General features: G+C 52.4%; 1 protein-coding gene across 1 annotated transcript; it reads right to left on the bottom strand.

Moving 5' to 3' along the window:
* Nucleotides 1-9,247: 9,247 nt before the first annotated feature.
* LOC124666767 (V-type proton ATPase subunit F) lies at nt 9,248-11,630 on the bottom strand. The gene is made up of 5 exons (XM_047204094.1): nt 11,454-11,630; nt 11,272-11,343; nt 10,708-10,789; nt 10,227-10,309; nt 9,248-9,594 (listed from the first exon to the last, which is right to left on the bottom strand). Exons 2-5 carry the CDS (start codon nt 11,332-11,334, stop codon nt 9,433-9,435), a joined length of 390 nt encoding a protein of 129 aa, XP_047060050.1. The 5' UTR covers nt 11,335-11,343; nt 11,454-11,630; the 3' UTR covers nt 9,248-9,432.
* Nucleotides 11,631-17,405: the final 5,775 nt, after the last annotated feature.

Here is a 17,405-nt window from a genome sequence, read left to right as displayed (position 1 = left end):
AAATGACCACCACCACCACCTTTCTTTCTCTTTAATTATATAAGAGAGCTCCACCAAAAAGAATTGCAAATTTCCAATAAAATTTCATGCGGCCATTGTGTAACGAACACCTTGCAGCAGGCACAAATCGCGGAAATGCCCCTACACCCCTAATATCCTCCAGGATTTTTTGCCTAAACTACTGCCTATTTCTGGACTAGTCATTGCTCCCCTATCACCCCTCACACCAAGCCCAGTACTTGCATCGGGTGTTTTAAAGTTTGGGATAAATGCCAAAACTTTGCTCATGCCGTGAGCATGTGCACACTACACTACGCGTAGCCTCCTCTACGGCGCTCCTCTCCTGAATGCTGATCATGTCACATCGGAGTGCTGCACGGTGCACCTGCGATCATCACGTAGCACCGGCCTGAGCCTCGCCTGAGCACCGGCATTGGCCGGAGCCGCGCGTGCCCAAACACGCCCGGAACGTGCCCGAGCGCGCGCGGTAGGCGCGCCCGGGCCGCCCGCTGCGGACCCGCCCGAACACCCTCGTCGCCCGTTTAGCCCCGTCCTTCCCTAGCTCTCTCCTCTCGCGCGCAGCACGGCCCCCTTGCACCACCCCGGCCACCTCCTAGACATCCATCGATAGCTCGCGGAAGCAGCGACACCGTCGCAATGATCCGAGACTGCCGCGCGTCGTGCCGCGAGCACTTTCCGAACGTGCCAGCGCGTGCCCCGCCGCCGTCCTCCCTACGCTGCCCCTTCACGCGCATACGTCCTCGCCACTGATCGCGAGCTACCTAGTGCACCCCCTAGCTTGCCCGCCGCGCCTGGGCGCGCCTGCGCCACGTCGATGACCTCTCGGCACCCGCATGCAGGTCACCCCACCTCACCTATAAATAGAGGCCGATCCTGAGACCAAGTTCTTCACACCAATCGCTTCACCTCCCTCCTCACGAGCATCCTCGACCACCTCCCCTTCCCAATTTGGCCGAATGGCGCCAATTGCATCGTCGATCCACCGACTTCCTGCTCCTCTGCGTTGATCCCGACCACCTCCGTCCTCCCCGGCTACCCGGGCGTTCTCGTCATCGACAACATCGTCTAGCACTGCGCCGCCTCGCAGGGCCTCCACGCCTTCGCCGACCCCCTCGCGCCGCTCCGAGCGAGGTCTTCTCCCAAGCCGAACGCGCCTTATACTTGATCTTCTAATCGCCGGCCGATATTTCCAGGTACACTTCATTAAGTTTAGTTCTACATGTCGTGGAAGTAGTATCAACTATTTTTACGGTGCCATTGCTCTCATATTACTATTACTGCTGACTGTATTCTGCGGTACTACTGCTCTCATATCACTGCTACTTTTCACATCACCCCGCATTACTAGTGCTTTTCCAGGTGCAGCTGAATTGACAACTCAGTTGTTAAGGCTTATAAGTATTCTTTACACTCATGTGTCCAGATCAATAAATTTGGGTTTTACTTCCCTCGGGCCCCCTTGCGATCCCCTATACTTGTGGGTTATCAACAATTGACAACTCAGTTGTTAAGGCTTATAAGTATTCTTTACCTCCCCTTGTGTCGAATCAATAAATTTGGGTTTTACTTCCCTCGAAGACTGCCGCGATCCCCTATACTTGTGGGTTATCACTGCCGCGAGTCTTTGTTTGCAAGTTGGATGCAATTGATATTAATATATTCCATTTAGGGAATCTCCAGCGGCGCGACGCAAATGGTCGTTTTCGTCCGTCGTGACCGGAAATGTGTCTGGCACCCTCTCCAGCGGGGCGACGCAAAGTGACCGGGCCGTCCGCGGAGACGCAAACCTGGCCCAAATATGCGCCTCGGATGCGTCTCCGCGGACACTGCGTGGACGCCCAAAGTGTCCGCTCGTATCCGGCGGACGTTTCGTCGGGCCCGCCGGCGGCGACCACTGCGTCGATGCGTCTTCTCAAACGCGCCTGCGACTGGCGCCGCTGCGTCGCTTCGGCAGTCTGCGCCACGTTAATGGCAATGCCTCGGCTGCCGAGCGGCCGTAGCCCACCTCCGCCAACCACGTTAATGGTGTCGCCACGCGTCCCGCGGCCACCGCATGCCTCCGGCCTATATAAAGGGGCCGCGCCTTCTTCTACCTCATCCACTCCTCCATAGAAACCCTAGCCGCCACAAAGCTCCAGCGTTCCGCCGCCTAGGTGTTCCTGCGACGCAGCCAGCCCCGCGAGGAAGACCATGGCGGGTCCTGGTGGCCGGCGAGGCGGCCGGGGCCGCCGTGGTGGAGCAGCTACGGCCCCACGCTCGCCGTCGCCTGCGCCCTCTTCGTCTTCCTCCGACGTGGAGGGATGCTGCTTCGAGTTCCTCCTCCGCATCGACGACGACCCGCTCGGCATCAAGCGTCTCCCGGACAAGTTCGTCGACGGCGTCGAGCCGGCGCATTTGCAGCTACGGGAGGCCGGCCGCAACTTCGCGGCCCGGGCCGTGGAGGTCCTGTTCGACGGGCGAGGGCAAGATGTACTTGCACACCGGGTGGGGCAAGTTCCCGTGACCCGGCGCTCGAGCCCGGCTGCCCGCTCACCTTCCTCTACGAGGGAGACGGTGAGATGGTCGTCAAGGTCTTCGACGACACGGCCTGCCGCGAGCACTACCACACCGGCGAATCCGAGTCGGACTCCGATAGTTAGAACGTAGAGTGTTCTTTCTTTGCGGCGAATCGGCTACGGGCCGGACGAAGCTAGTAGTGGAAGGTTTACGTACTGTTCGCCATCGGTAGAACCAACAAGGGCACCGTCAATCCTCCCGCTGGATTTTCCGTTTGGGTGACTGGGTGTGCCCTCGAATGTTCTTTCTTGGCAGCGAACATACGGAAATCAACACAACTGATTTCTATTTTTAAAATATTTATATTTGTGTCCACCATGGTGCAAACTATGTATTAGTTTGTGTAAACCATGTTCCAAACTACGTATTAGTTTGTGTAAAAGAATCTTCCAATTTGTAATATTTGGAAGTATGTTGAAATGAAAAAGAGAAAAAAAAAATGCGTCGGACCGCTGGAGCCAACCCCAGACGCAAACGGACACGCGGACGAAAACGGTCATTTCAGCGTCCGCTGCGCGACGCAAATGAACGCGCGCGGACACTAAAATGCGTCGCGCGACTGGAGATGCCCTTAGAAAAAAATGTATTGTACCATATCTCCGTGGATGCATAGTGACACTCGGCTGCACCTTTTATCGGGGACAAGGCAACAACGGTAAAGGCAGCTTTCAGAGGCCACATGCAGCTATAGGCAGGCTGCAGGTGGATACGGGCAGTACAAAAAGTGCCTGTGACTGCCAGGAAAGAAAGGTTGGCAGGAGGCAGAAAGGCAAGTCCTTGCACTGGACCGGTACAGTTGGTCTTGACCATTGACAGGGAGGACATGCCTGCTGTGCTCACAGAACCTAGCCAGAGGCTAGCAGATACTACACTGTACTGAAAACGTTTGATCCGTACGTATATGTGGTTAGTTGTTAGAGGAGGTGGCTGAAATCAAAGGAAAAAAGTTTCGTCGATAGATTCTCAGTTCTCACCCCAAGGCACACACCAACATGAATGCTAAGAGAAAATGAAAAGCCAGGAAATGTAAACGCCCACGTCCACGGTTTTCAAAGAAGAGCAACACATACAGTATGGTCATAGTGGGAGTAGGTAGTAACATCATCTCAAGCCATTTTGGTGACATGACATGCTAATAAATGAAGAAAGAGAGTGAGGTGGTAACTACATATAGTATTACCATAACATCACACGCCTAAAGGCAAGATGAGTCTACAACATAATAAATGATACAATGGATGACACCACATACAAGTTACTTACTATGAATGTAGTAACTTAGGTGTGTGAGTAACTTAGAATGTATGTGGTGTCATCCATTGTGAATGTACAAGTATAATAGAATGTATGTGGTGTGTGCGTAACATAGTAAGTAATAGAATGTATGTGGTGTCATCCATTGTGAGTACCCACTATGAATATAGTAACTTAGACTAGTAACATGACATGTGTTACTAGTCTAAGTTACTCTCCACCATGACCAGCCTTAGTTTCAGAGAGAAATTACACATCAGACAAACAATCGGACGATGAAACATCAGTCATTGATCGTCGCTGTCATTTAAAGTGAGCTAATAAATCTCAATGACGAAGTCCCCGATCAGAGAAATCCACTCAAAGACGGAGGCATAATAGGTCAAATGCATAGGTTTTCAACCGAGAGATAGGACTCAAAGTTCTCAAAAAGGTAAATGATATTGAATTTAGTGCACCTCATGTCAAGGCTAGGGAGACCCTAGGGTGTGAGATCCATGAAAGACTGCAACTATTTTATAGTATTTAGTAGTGTGTTGGCCGGATTTTGCACTTGAGACCACTTGACTTTGATACCATTTTAAATTAACGTACCAGCAAACTAGGCCATATGAGAAGGGTGGGTGACATATTTCAAAAAATGACACCCATAGAAGGCAATGTCGTTGGGTTCCCACATCAAGGTTTTCACCTAAGGTTAACACACGGTAGGCGCGCAAAAGAACTGACATTCCGAGATCAGGGCGGACACAAGGCTACCATCGGTGGTGCAAAAGAACCGAATTTGCGATATCGCTAAGACCTCCACGGAGACCTTAGATATGGTGTTGTGGCACCATCCAAATGAATTCTTATGTAAAGGTCGAGTGGGAAGGTGGGACATCCCATGCCAAATGTCGGTCACAATTAATATGTTGTTCGACGGGACAAAGTTGAGAGCATCTCCAGCCGTGTTTGGGGGACGCCGAACACTTAACCTCTCCCAGTCGCGCGCTCCAAAAGCCTCTTCGGTTCGGACGTGCCCCAAATATTGTCCGGCGTTCCTAGCACATTCCATGTGTATAGAGGCTCTATCAGAGACACCAGACACGACTTTATAGTTGTTTTTTTGTTTGGAGGTCACGTTTACGGGACGCGGCTAGAAACGGGAGCCCCCCAAAGCGGCACCACGCCGCGGCGTCCCCCAAACAACCAATCCAGCGCTTTTGCCGGACGTCGTTTGGGGGATGCGACTGGAGATGTTCTTAGGTTGGGCGGGGGAAGTGGATGGCGTGATGGTGGCTAGGGTTTGCTCTGCGCCAATGCGCCCTCTTGAGTTTCATAATTTGTTAATATGAAAATATGTGTTTCATCCAGATTGGTAGATAAAATTAATACTAATATATGCTTGTTTAATTTGTCAGTGCTAGATGAAAACAAATGTACATGTAAGATGCATCAGATGATCCATTCCCGATAGCAAAACAAATAAATAACCGAAGAGAGGACCATCCATCGGTGGTACTCCCTCCATCCCAGTTCGCAAGGCAAAGTTTTCAAATATCTTGGCCCAAGGTGAATTCTCATTTGCTCTAAATTTGCACGTTAAAACATGCAAAATCTTTGCCTTTCACATGCATGGAGTACTAGTGCGCGGTGGTTTCACATGCATGGAGTACTACTGCGTGGTGGGAGATGAAAAGAGGAGTGTTTGCATGCAAAAATAAATTAGTTTACTCCCACATTAAATGCAAAATGTGCCTAGGAGGTGAGGGATTTTGGGACAAATATTTTTTGGGAATTTGCCTTGCGAACTGGGACGGAGGGAGTACTACAAGTAGTCAAGTATTCCCTGCTGTTATCCACTAGACAGGCAAGTTAAGTTCAGAGAGTACATTCCATCTGCCTCCATTTGGAACCCACCTCTGCACTCACTCACTCATTGACTGACTGCCTGGCTGCCCGTACCGGCGACAGCTTTCTCATCCATCCTTTTCAGCCCCTCCTTCAACTCATGTAGCAGTAGCACAAAGGAAATCGTAACTGCTGCTGCCATTGCCAGTGCCAGACCCCATCCCTTCTTCCTAATCTCCCCGGCCCGTTCGCCAATCATGCCGGCCGATGATGGCGCCGCCTGCTAATTACGCTCGCTCTGTACATTGGGCGGCCAGTCAAATCGCCATCATATATACTAGATGTGACAATGCTTCAACCCTACGCTCGTTAGCTTAGTGGTTGTAGGATTGATTGTGTTGTGATAGACAGTGGTGGCAACTTCTACTACTCATGAGGCAAGAAAGGCAGGGGAAGTGCAGCACGGCCATGGTGGCTGGCGCGCCACCCTCGCTTTCCGGGAGCGCGCTGCAGCAGCACCAAGCCGCCGCCTACTTCGGCCTTTCGTGCGCCCTCGCCGCTCTGCGCCGCGTCGCGCCGGGCCGGGACGCCGGCGGCTGCGATCTCGGAGCGAGGCAGCGGCAGTGCCGGTGGTCCCGCGCGAGGGAGGCCGCTCTGCAGGGGAAGATCGGCGAGCTGGAGCTCCAGGTCGAGGAGCTCCGGCGGAGGAGGGCGGAGGATGCCCGGGCCAACGAGAAGGTGGCGGGCATCTTCGCGGCGCACGAGCAGCGGTGGTTCGCGGAGCGCAAGTCGCTGCGGCGGCAGGTCCAGGCCGTCGTCGCGGCGGCTCGCGCTCGCGAGGTCAAGCACGACGAGGCCACGGCGGCGCTGACGCGGCGGCTGGAGGACCAGCGGTGCGAGGCCACGGAGCAGGAGGCCAGGAGGCGCGACGAGGCACAGGAGAGGCTGAGGGCGTCGGAGCAGGCGGCGGAGGAGCTGCGGGAGCGCGCAAGGAAGGTGGCGCTGGAGCACGCCGCCGACGTGAAGAGGCACAAGGCCTCGTTCGTGGAGCTCGCGTCCGCGCAGAGGCAGCTGGAGGCTGAGCTGGCCCGCGCCGCGCGCCGAGCGGACTTGGCGGACGCGGAGCTCAAGGCCGCGCTGGAGCGCCGCGACGAGGCCGTGGCGACGGCCGCGGAGCTCTCCCTGGAATCCGCGCGTTTGCGGCGGGACGCGGAGCACAAGGACAAGATCCTCTCCGCAATGCTGCGCAAGTCCAAGATCGACATGGAGGACAGGGAGATGCTGGTGCGGGAGGTGAAGATGTGCAAGGCCAGAAGGAAGCAGGCGGAGCTGGAGGCGGAGCGGTGGCGGAAGATGTGGGAGTCCCGGCACCGGAGGGGATCCTCCAGGTCGTCGGCGCAGCGCTGCGCCGCGGTGGACCACACGGGGTGCTCCGACAGGATGGCCCCTGACGCTCCCGACGCCAAGATACTGTTCGTTGACCATGTGGAGGAGGGCAAGAAAGGCCGGCTGGCGCCGGTGGCCAAGGACCTGACCACTGTCGAATGCGTTGATTGCTGTGGCAGCAATGTAGACGACAAGCCCGGTATGTCCCAGACTTTTCTTTTTACTCTGTACATGTTCTGTATTTTTCTTCAGTTAAATTTTCCACTGTGCTGATGAATTTAGCATCAAGTACTGCTAGTAAATCTGCTCGAATTTCGTGTGTTCAAGTCAGTTTAGCAATTGCCTGTTTGGTTTCTGATGATGGTGCCCTTCAATTTGTCCGGAACGCAGTTGTGGAGGAGTACAAGGACCTGCAGGAGTGGTTCCACATGGAGACCGGCAAGTACACGACCATGATCAGGCAGCGGCACAGCGCGGAGCTGGAGGCCTTCACGGAGCAGCTGAGGCTCAAGGACGAGAAGCTGGAGGCGTTCCGGTGGCGCGCCGTGAGCATGGACGCCGAGGCGGCCCGGCTCCGGTGCCGGATCCAGGAGCTGGAGGGGAGGCTGTCGCAGAACGAGCAGCACGGCGCCGGCATGGAAGCGCTGCTTCTGGACAGGGAAACCGAGAACACGTCGCTCAAGGAGGAGCTCGTAGCGTTCCGGTCGGAGGCCCTCGACTCGTCGGAGCCGTTCTCTCCTACCATCGCCGACTATGAAGAAGGCAGCAGAAACTCCTCCGAGCATTGCATCCCATGTTCGCCGGTAAAGATCCAGCAGTTAACAGATTCCAGAGAGGCAAATCATGTAGAGGGCAATGAGATCACTGCCTATGTTGGCCATGATCATGCAAATATCATCGAACCGAACGAGCCCTCGGTTCTGATCAATGACACCTCCGCCGCGGCGAGGAGATCGATCGACCAAGGCCGTCGGAACGTCCCGACGGATCACTCCTGCCGCTCCGAGATCGAGGAGGAGAAGAAGGCCTGCACCGATGCAGGAAAGAAGCGCGCGCGGCCCAGCAGTGCCGCCAGTGCCAGTTCTGACGAAGCGCGCTCTGAAGCTCCAGAGCACAAGGCCTCTGCTTGCAGGGTGGACATCCACGCTCTAGCGGTCTCCTACAAGATCAAGAGGCTCAAGCAGCAGCAGCTCGTGCTGGAGAAGCTCGCCGCCGATGCTGCTGCTGCTGAAGGAGGGAAGGAAGGAGCGACGATGAGCAGCGAGGCCAATGGCAGCAGCGGCAGGCAGGATCCGAGGAGCTACCAGTTGATGATCTCCTTCGTGAGCAAGCACGTCAAGCGGTACCAGTCGCTCGAGGACAAGATCGAGGGCATCTGCTCGAGAATGGTAACGATCGAGGTGCACATTGATTCCTGGATCATACGTACATTTTCAATCATACTTAACAAGAAAAGTGGTTGATGTTCGCTGCAGGAGGAGAGCAAGAGGAGCTGTGGAAGGGGGCGGGAGGGCGACAGGGAGCAGAACGTGGCGCTGGCGCGCTTCCTGGAGGAGACGTTCCAGCTGCAGCGCTACATGGTGGCCACGGGCCAGAAGCTGCTGGAGATGCAGTCCAGGATCGCTACCACCCTCGCCCGCGCTGCTGTGGCCGGCGGCGGCAGTGGCGTCGGAAACGGAGGTGATGGCGTTGACACGGCGAGGTTCATGGACGTCGTTGGGGCGCTGCTGCGGGACGTGCAGAGGGGACTCGAGGTGCGGATCGCCAGGATCATCGGGGATCTCGAGGGCACGCTCACCTTCCATGGCATCCTACACACCACATTCTGAATTCTGGCGTCGACTGTTTTGAGTAGCGTGGTGTTGTGTGCACGTTGGTGGATAATGAGCTGGAGCCTACTAGCAGAAGCATAAGTTAAAAAAATGCAATTGTTGAGAACCAGCAAGCGAGTTTGGCTGCACATTTTGACATGACAAAAAAAAAATCATCGGGCTGTCCTAATTCTCTGACGCAGTGATCGCACTGAGCTTTAGGTTGTTGATGTTTCAGGATGAACTATCTTTTGGATTTGCACTGAGCACATGTACACTCAGAATCAAGTCTATTACAGCGAAGCATACCACTTGACAAGCATACGATAGATTGCAAATTACTTTCTCTGCTTCACAAATGAAAAAAAAAATGATGAGCAACAACATATTCCGCAAATACAAACTTATTACATTCACCCGCAGGTCCAATCCAAATTGTTTACTCCTTATTCCTTCTCGTCTTTGCTCATGCCCGCAACAGAATGGTATGAATAATAATTTAATACAGATACATAGAACAAGTAGTACAGCAAGACTCCAACCAAAGGTTTGGGATTGTCAAGGTCGCTATTCAACGCCTATCAGCAGAAGAGTCTGAAGAAAATAGATACTTCACACGGGAAAGGACCGAATCACTTGCTGGGTCATAGGGATGGTCCTTGGATGGGATTTCCAATATAGCAGGGATTGGCTTGTTGTAGCTATCCACCAGAAATCTTATCATGTTTGCAATCTGTCACATAGCAGAAAGATGTAAGAAGCTATCCTATCCTCTCATAGGATTAGTTGGATCAATATGTATAAAACACACATCTGCATCTGGTTCTGGTAATGTTCTAAATGGTTCCCTAAATGCTTTTAGACCATTTCGTAAGGTTATTCAGAATAGGACACTCATGCACTGCTGAGCATAGAATCTATTTGATTTTTATGAGTTGCAACAGAGGTTTATTTGAGGAGTATATGTGACACATGATAAGGCTAGACTTATTTTGATGGGAAAAAAATTGGTATCCAAATCAAGTCTAACGGCATACATTCTTAACTGAGATGGAAAAGCTAATGAGGAAACAAGAAACTAACAGTAGTTTAAAGGCCCACTTCATATTCTCCTTATACAGCTATAAATCTACTACTATAGGACCTTCCGAGTTTCAACAGCCCCATTCATTTTGTTTACAGCCAAAGGAGCTGAGTCTAGGGAAAGTAACCAGTACCAATTAGCTACAAAAAATCGTGACCACCCCTCCAATTCCTTTTCTTTTTGTTTAGGTTGACATACTTTACAAGATTCAGACAACCAAGCAATTTGTTGATTCTGTATAGAAAACAAATAATGTGCATTCAAAACGATGGTTCACTTACATATTGGCTGATGAGCACAATGGCAATATCATCCCTCGCAGTGAACTCTTTAAACGCGTCTTCAATCTGTTTCACTGTCGTTTCTGTGACATAAAACACACACAAAAAAGTGTTTATTCGAGTGCCCAGGATCAGTGCATGTAACAAAAATATGAAATAGAGGAAGACATGATAATGGAGTTATTTGACAGGAGTAGAAGTGACATTTTAGATTGTTTAAAATACATGAACCAGTATAGTTATCTCCCATAACAACAATGAATAAAAGTTTTGCCTTTGTCTAACAGAGTGAGAGGCAGAGGGGTGAAGCTGAAAAAACAGTATCATCCTACTAAGAAATTGTAAAGAAAAAAGACATTGAGGATTTTTATTGGACAATATCATTCAAGATAATTTCATAGACAAGAGATAAGATTTTCTACAGAGATCTTATGCCAATTGTTGTCTAAGAATACGTTATGTAGCAAGTTCAGGATAGTACTGTTATCCACAAGAAGGTAGTTTGTTTTTTTGCGCAGATCAACATTGCCAACTCCAGCCATCAAGAACCCTGTAACCGTGTCCTGCACGAATAATAAATCCCAATGTCAAGAAAACAATCGGTAATATATCATCGATCATCATAGCGATATTGTTGGTTGTCAAATCCTGGAATACAACAGATTGGCATTTAGAGTAAGAAGAAGTCAACTTCTGTTTTCTGTATGATGGAAAACGGCGATCTATTTCGTAACCACAAAGACTTACGTATCAATGCTTAGATCAATGGCTTCAAAAAACAATGCTTAATTCAATCAATGTACCAACGAATCGTTCTTGCTAGAGGATCTACATTACCACGCCTCAACAAGGCTATATCACCGTCTACCATCACCTGCCACGGACCGGGATCGCTAAAGATTTTCCCAGAACTATGATTACCGGGGCAGGGAAAAGGCATTGCTAACTGCTAGCTATCTAGTTAGTGCTCGGGATCCACCAGACGCTCAATTATTAAAGCAGAAGCTCAAGCAACATTACGGTCAAAAGGGGGATAAGGGATCACCTCATCAGCGATGATGGCGATGAGCGCGGAGTTGTTCGCCGCGATATTACCCCTCCCCGCCATTACTGCTTCCTGTGAATAGCCAAACATATGCAAGGAACCGATTAACAAAAGAAAAGCGGGCAAATTTGGTAAGCAAATCCGTGTTGAACAGGAGAATAGGAATTTCAATCGGATCGAACCTTGCAGTGGAGATGCAGGCGGAGATCGCAGAATCAGAGGGAGATCCAGGCGGAAGAGGAGTAGGAGTGGGAGATCCGGGAGAAAAATATGGGGGTGGGGAGGCGGATTAGGATGTGGACTCCGCGCAGGGGATGAACGTGGGTTGCTTGGCAACGAGGGAGATCGGATCAGGGCAGGCAACCACGTCCACGGGAATTGGAGTCGTCATGGTACGTGACGTGTACGTCGGCACGTTTTCACTTTACACCCTCGAATAGCGGTAAATTAACCCGGGGTCCACATTATCCCTAACGTCGCGCACGCAATTTGTCGGGTCTACCGATACGGCGATGTCGAGGGCGACTTTCCTTCCCGACGGTGGCGAGCTCCCGGCGGGGCGCAGCCATGAAGCGCATCCTCCAGGACTTCTTCCTCTAGAAGCTGCCGAACCACTCCACGCCGGCGAGCCTCTCACTATCCACTGCCTTCTGCCGACCAGTGCCTCGCATTGCTAATTCGCCTCCATTCAGAACCGTATGTCCCATCGGCTCCGGCTGGACGCCACGCCTAGGTGAGAGCATCTCTAACAAATCCCGTAAATTTCGTAGGAACTGAAATTTTTCGTCGGATTTACGGGTTCGGGCCGAAAGTGGCGCAGAATAGTATCCGAATCGGTGGGTCGGCCCGTATCAGAAGTTCGGGGGCCGAGAAACTGGACCGTCGACCCGTATATATACAGGCCGCGAAGGGGAGTAGGGTTTTGGAACCCTACTCCCTCCGCCGCGTCCTCCCACTCCGCCGCGCGCACGGTTGGACTTCCGGCGAGCAATCGCAGAGCCACCGCCGCCGTTTCTCCTCTCTCTCCACCACCACCGTGATCGCATGGCCGGGGCGACAGCGGAGGCAGGGGAGGCAGGCGGATTGGTGGGACCAACTCTCCGCCGCGCCCCCCGTCTTCCAGTCCGAGGCCGAGCGGCGCAAATGGAACCGCAGCGAAGGCGCTCGGAAGCGGAGCGTGCGGCGCTGGACCAACTGGGGTCTGACACCGCCGGGGAAGCTTGCGCGCTATGCAAATAGCGGCGAGGGGTCGTCCCCGGCTGCGTCCGGCCGTGCGCTGTGGCGGCCCGCCTTGGACAGCAGCGACGAGGAGGAGGAGGAGGTGCCGGTGCGCACCCTCCAGCTGCAGTCCGGGGATTTCGTCCTCAACGACGACGAGGAGGCGATGGCGGTGCAGCAGGTGGCCGTCATCTCCGCCACCGAGGCGCGCGCGCTTCCGCCGCGAGGAAGCGGAAGCCGTCTGTGTCGTGCGCGAGTACGAGGCCACGCAGAAGGAGGCGGCCGTCCGCCGCGTGAAGCAGGAGGTCGTCGACCTCAACTCCGAGTAGGCCACCGACATCGTAGTCTTCCGCGGCGCGCATAGTAGGTCGCCGCCGGCGAAATTAGTTTAGTTTTGGAGGTGGTCACCCTCAAATGCAATGTATCTATCGAATTATGCCTAAATATGTTTGAATTTCAGTTGTACTTACCGGCAAATTTTGAAATCGACGTTTTTCGGTTCCGAATACGGGTGCTGTTCTGCGCCACGCTAAAAAACGCTCGCTTTTTGTTTTTCGGGAAACTGAACTCATTTTTTCGGCTCTGCTAGAGATGCTCTGACAGAGTTTCAACGCGTGGTCATCGGCTGCCCCGTCCGGCAACTAGCTTTCCAAGCTCCATGTCTAGATCGTTTCCCAGCGGGTAAGAGCATCTCCAGCCGTGTCCATTAAAGTGTCCCTCAACATAATTTGAGGCACACTCGAATCGTTTGACCTCCCTACTCGCGCCACAAAGCCATTTTCTATCTGACGCGGTCCAATACGGTGTCCAACGTCCCGAATCCGTCCCCGCTACAAATGGAACGCTACGGGGACGCCGGACAGAACGAAAACCCGCGTCGCGTGTGGTGGCCAGCATCGTGAGCGTCGCAGAGGCATGCATGCGGGGTTTAAACCCGCTGCATACCTCTGGTCAGGCGACGTAATTGCCGCACAACTTTCCTAGTGAGCCCGTGTCCTTTCCCCAGGCGGCAAAGTGAAGGGTTGCATCCCACATGGCCGTGTGGCCATCCGCACCGAAGTTCATTGCGACCAACCTCTCCCTGCCGCTTCGGTTGCCGCCGCTATATAAAAGCAGTATATGCCTTCCCGCCGACTCCAAACCATTAGTCCCACACTCAAACCATGTCCAGTAGGCGCCAAAAGATTCGTCGTGGCAGCCTCACCATCGCCCAAGCTTGGGTGTTGTACGGCGTGTGATACCTAGTGACGCCGGACATGCGCCTGCCGAGCAGCGGTGGCTGGAAGATGGCCGTCAACAGGACCAGCATCCCACCCGCGCCCGCGCCGGGGACCAACATGTGATTTGACGAGATCCAGGCTCAGCGGCACCGCCTGAGCCCGGAGGTGCGTGCGGATCCAACCTGGGCCGCCAACAACAACGATGGTTGGGTGGGTGGGACTTATTCGCCGCACGCCGCAACGAAGAGCTGCACAGCACCGACGGCCTCATCGGGTCACTGACGACCTAGAACAAGGACGGGTGCGCCCAATTCTAGGGCGTGTCGGGGCGCACCCTCTCCGTTGTCCTCGAAGGAATCCATAATGGCGCCCCCTCCCGGTTGGAGATGTTGCGGTCCCCGTCGTGTTGGCTTCCGAGGAGGACTTCCTCGCATTCTTCTTCCTCGGGTCCGACGCGCTCGACACCGTTGGAAGGACACGGATGCCGCCTAGAGGGCGAGGGGCTGAATAGGCAGTTTAAAAACTTCTACGAATATTGCTTAACAAATGCGGGATAAAGCTAGCACTTAATTTGTCAAGCACAAAACCTATAAAACTAGGGTTCACCTATGTGCTCCAACAACTTATGCTAAGCAAGACTAACAACTATGTGATAGCAAGATGTGTAACTTCAAGCACGAAGACTATCATAAAATAAAGTGCACAAGTAAAGAGCTGGTATATAGGAATAACCAAGATGACGTGGAGACAACGATGTATCTCGAAGTTCACTGTCTTGCGAGTGCTACTCTTCGTTATAGCGGTGTGGAGGACAAATCACTCCAAACGTCACGAAGGCCTCACCGTATTCTCCTCGAGCCTTCCCACCAAAAGGGAAACCTCGATCCACTATGGAACCTTAAGGGTGGTCACCGAACCCGCACAAAGCATGGGGAAATCTCCATAACTTTATTGGAGTCTCCTAAAATACCACCACAAAGGCATTGCACTTGAGGAATCTCCACAACTTAATTGGAGGTCCCAAGAACACCACAAAGGCCACTAAGTTGTCTAGGGTCCAAAGCCCCAAGAGGAAGAAGCTCCGTGAACAAGGTCCCGAAGCGAATATCTCACGAACTTTCACCTCCATGTATCACCGCGGAGAAGTCAAACCGATGCGCCAAATGTAATTGCTAGAACACCACAAAGATGCACAAATCATTCTCTCTCAAATTCCAACAAAGTTACAAAATCTATTGGGGGAATAAAAGAGGAAGAACAGATAGGAGAACACCAAATTCTCCAAGATCTAGATCCCAAAGATTTACCCACAAAGAGATGATTTGCTTTGGTCAAAGTGTGGATCTAGATCTTCTCAAACTTTCTCTCAAATAGATGCAAGAATCATTGGATGGGGAGAGACATATCAAGCTCAAAAAGGTCAAGAAAAATGTTGGAGAGGAGCTTGAGAGAGAGGAAGAAGAAGTCACCCAAAACAGAGAGAAAACGGAGCTTAAAAAGGGGCCCCAGAAATTCTGCCCGTTGGGGCTGGTAGCGGCATGGGCCGGTAGTACAGTCGGTTGGGCCGGTAGTACCGCCCGTGTGGAGCTCAAGGCTAGTGACCAAAACAAGGGCGAGCGGGACACAACCAACGAGAGAGGGTTGCGTATCGGGCGCGCCTACCCATCGCTCATTAGAGCATCTCCACTCGCCCTCCCCATATAGCGTCCGGCGCAACCGTTTTAGGGACCGTATGGGGGGGGGGGGGCGCCGGCGCAAAATGCAAAATGGGGACTTGCCGGCACCCAGCCGTGCACCCCATAGGCGCCCCCAATACAATTTCATATATAATTTAAATTTAAACAACAAATAAAGTATGATAATTTGTTACAACTTAAACAAATGTTGGACATAATTCAACAAGTTTAACATATCACACAAATAATTTAGGTTCATCAAACCACACAAATTTAAAAGTTTAAATCACAATGGCAAACAAATAAACAAACTTGATGTCGCCTTTGAGAATCCACAAATGCTCCACCAGATCATCTTGCAGTTGGTGATGAGTGTTGGAGTCTTGGACTTCTTGATGCCTGGCGAGAAAAGCAGCAAATGTGGGAGGCACATTGTGATCAACATCTGCAAGAGGAGCGACCCGTTCATATGGTTAGTGTCAAACACTGGAAATTCCCCCCCACTCTCGATGATCATGTTGTGCAGTATGACACAAGCAGTCATAACCTCCCACATCTGCTCTTTGGACCATGTAAGAGCAGGGTATCGGACAATGGCAAAGCGAGCTTGCAGTACACCAAATGCCCTTTCCACATCCTTTCTTGCAGCCTTCTGCATTTGAGCAAATCAAGCTTTCTTTCCTCCAGGTGCAGGGTTCGAGATTGTCTTCACAAATGTTGACCATCTTGAATAGATGTCATCTGCAAGATAGTAGCCCTTGTCATATTGGTGGCCATTGATCTCAAACTGTACCGGAGGGGCATTGCCTTAGACAAACTTCTGGAACACATCGGAGCACTGCAGCAAATTGATATCATTGTGTGATCCTCCCATACCGAAGAGCACATGCCAAATCCACAGGTCCTAGCCAGCCACTGCCTTAAGCACCACACTGCATGCACCCTTGTGTCCGTTATACATGCATTGGTGTGCAAATGGACAGTTCTTCCATGCCCAATGCATACAGTCGATGTTGCCAAGCATCCTAAGAAAATCTCTCTCTGCATTTTGTGCCAAGATCCGAGTTGTGTCTGTCGCATTGGGTGTGTGCAGATATGTGTTTTCAAACACCGCTACAATCGCCCTGCATAATTTATACATGCAATCAATAGCCATGGACACTGCCATGCGCAGATAGTCATCTTGTGTATCACATGCAATTCCATGGGCAAGCATCCGAAGAGCCACCGTGCATTTCTGAATTGTCGAGAAATCAAGCTCGCCGACTGCGTCTCTCTTCAGTTTGAAGTAGTCGACCTCCCTCAAATTCTCGACTATCTTCAGAAAGAGCTTCCTACTCATCCGGAAACGGCGGTGGAATACGGCATCGCCGTGCAATGGATCGTCGGCGAAGTAGTCGGCGTAGAGCATGTAGTAACCTTCCATCCTCTGCCTTCACTTGCTCTTGCGCCACCCTGGCACGGAGCCATCAATGATCGGCTTGTCCTCCTCGGCGATCATGGCAAAGAGGGAGATGCGGATCACCAAATGTTCGTCGTCTCCAGTGGCGTCCCTCGTAATAGCCGCGACATCGAGATCCTCGTCCATGAGCGCGGCCATGACGTTCTCATCGTGCGAGTCCATCGCCATGGAAAATAGCTGAACACCTCGCGTGCAAGGTGGGAGCGTGGTGGGGATTGAGGTAGTAGTGGTGGCGGGAGCTTGTGAACGGCGTCGGTGGGAAGGGCCGACGAGGTGGCGAGGGCTACGGCGGATTGTATGCGGCGGTGGAGTGGGTTCCTACCGGCGGCAATGGACCGTCACGGCGAGGGGTGGTTGCGGCGGCGACACCGGGGATGGGAGGTGGTCGCGAGGCGAAGGAGGAAAATATTTGCGTTTTTTTTGGCTCTGGTCGCCAACAGAGCTGGTCTGCGGTGTTTTGTCGCCACGCCGATGCCCCCACTAGCCCCCCTGTAGATTGGGTTCGGTCTCGGGATGTCGGACGAAGAGTTGAGCTACACCGGTGGAAAACAAATTTAG

This window comes from Lolium rigidum, chromosome 6 (genome assembly GCF_022539505.1).
Source record: "Lolium rigidum isolate FL_2022 chromosome 6, APGP_CSIRO_Lrig_0.1, whole genome shotgun sequence".
NCBI lineage: Eukaryota > Viridiplantae > Streptophyta > Magnoliopsida > Poales > Poaceae > Lolium > Lolium rigidum.
This window is presented reverse-complemented; position numbering and strand designations above follow the sequence as displayed.

What these genes read in the sequence shown, in the direction of transcription:
- LOC124666767 (XM_047204094.1), bottom strand. Translation starts at nt 11,334, where the DNA reads ATGGCGGGGAGGGGTAATATCGCGGCGAACAACTCCGCGCTCATCGCC. An exon ending in TCGCCATCATCGCTGATGAG is followed by an intron (nt 10,790 to 11,271) that starts GTGATCCCTTAT and finishes TTATTCGTGCAG; the next exon opens with GACACGGTTACAGGGTTCTT. An exon ending in TTGTGCTCATCAGCCAATAT is followed by an intron (nt 9,595 to 10,226) that starts GTAAGTGAACCA and finishes GCTATGTGACAG; the next exon opens with ATTGCAAACATGATAAGATT.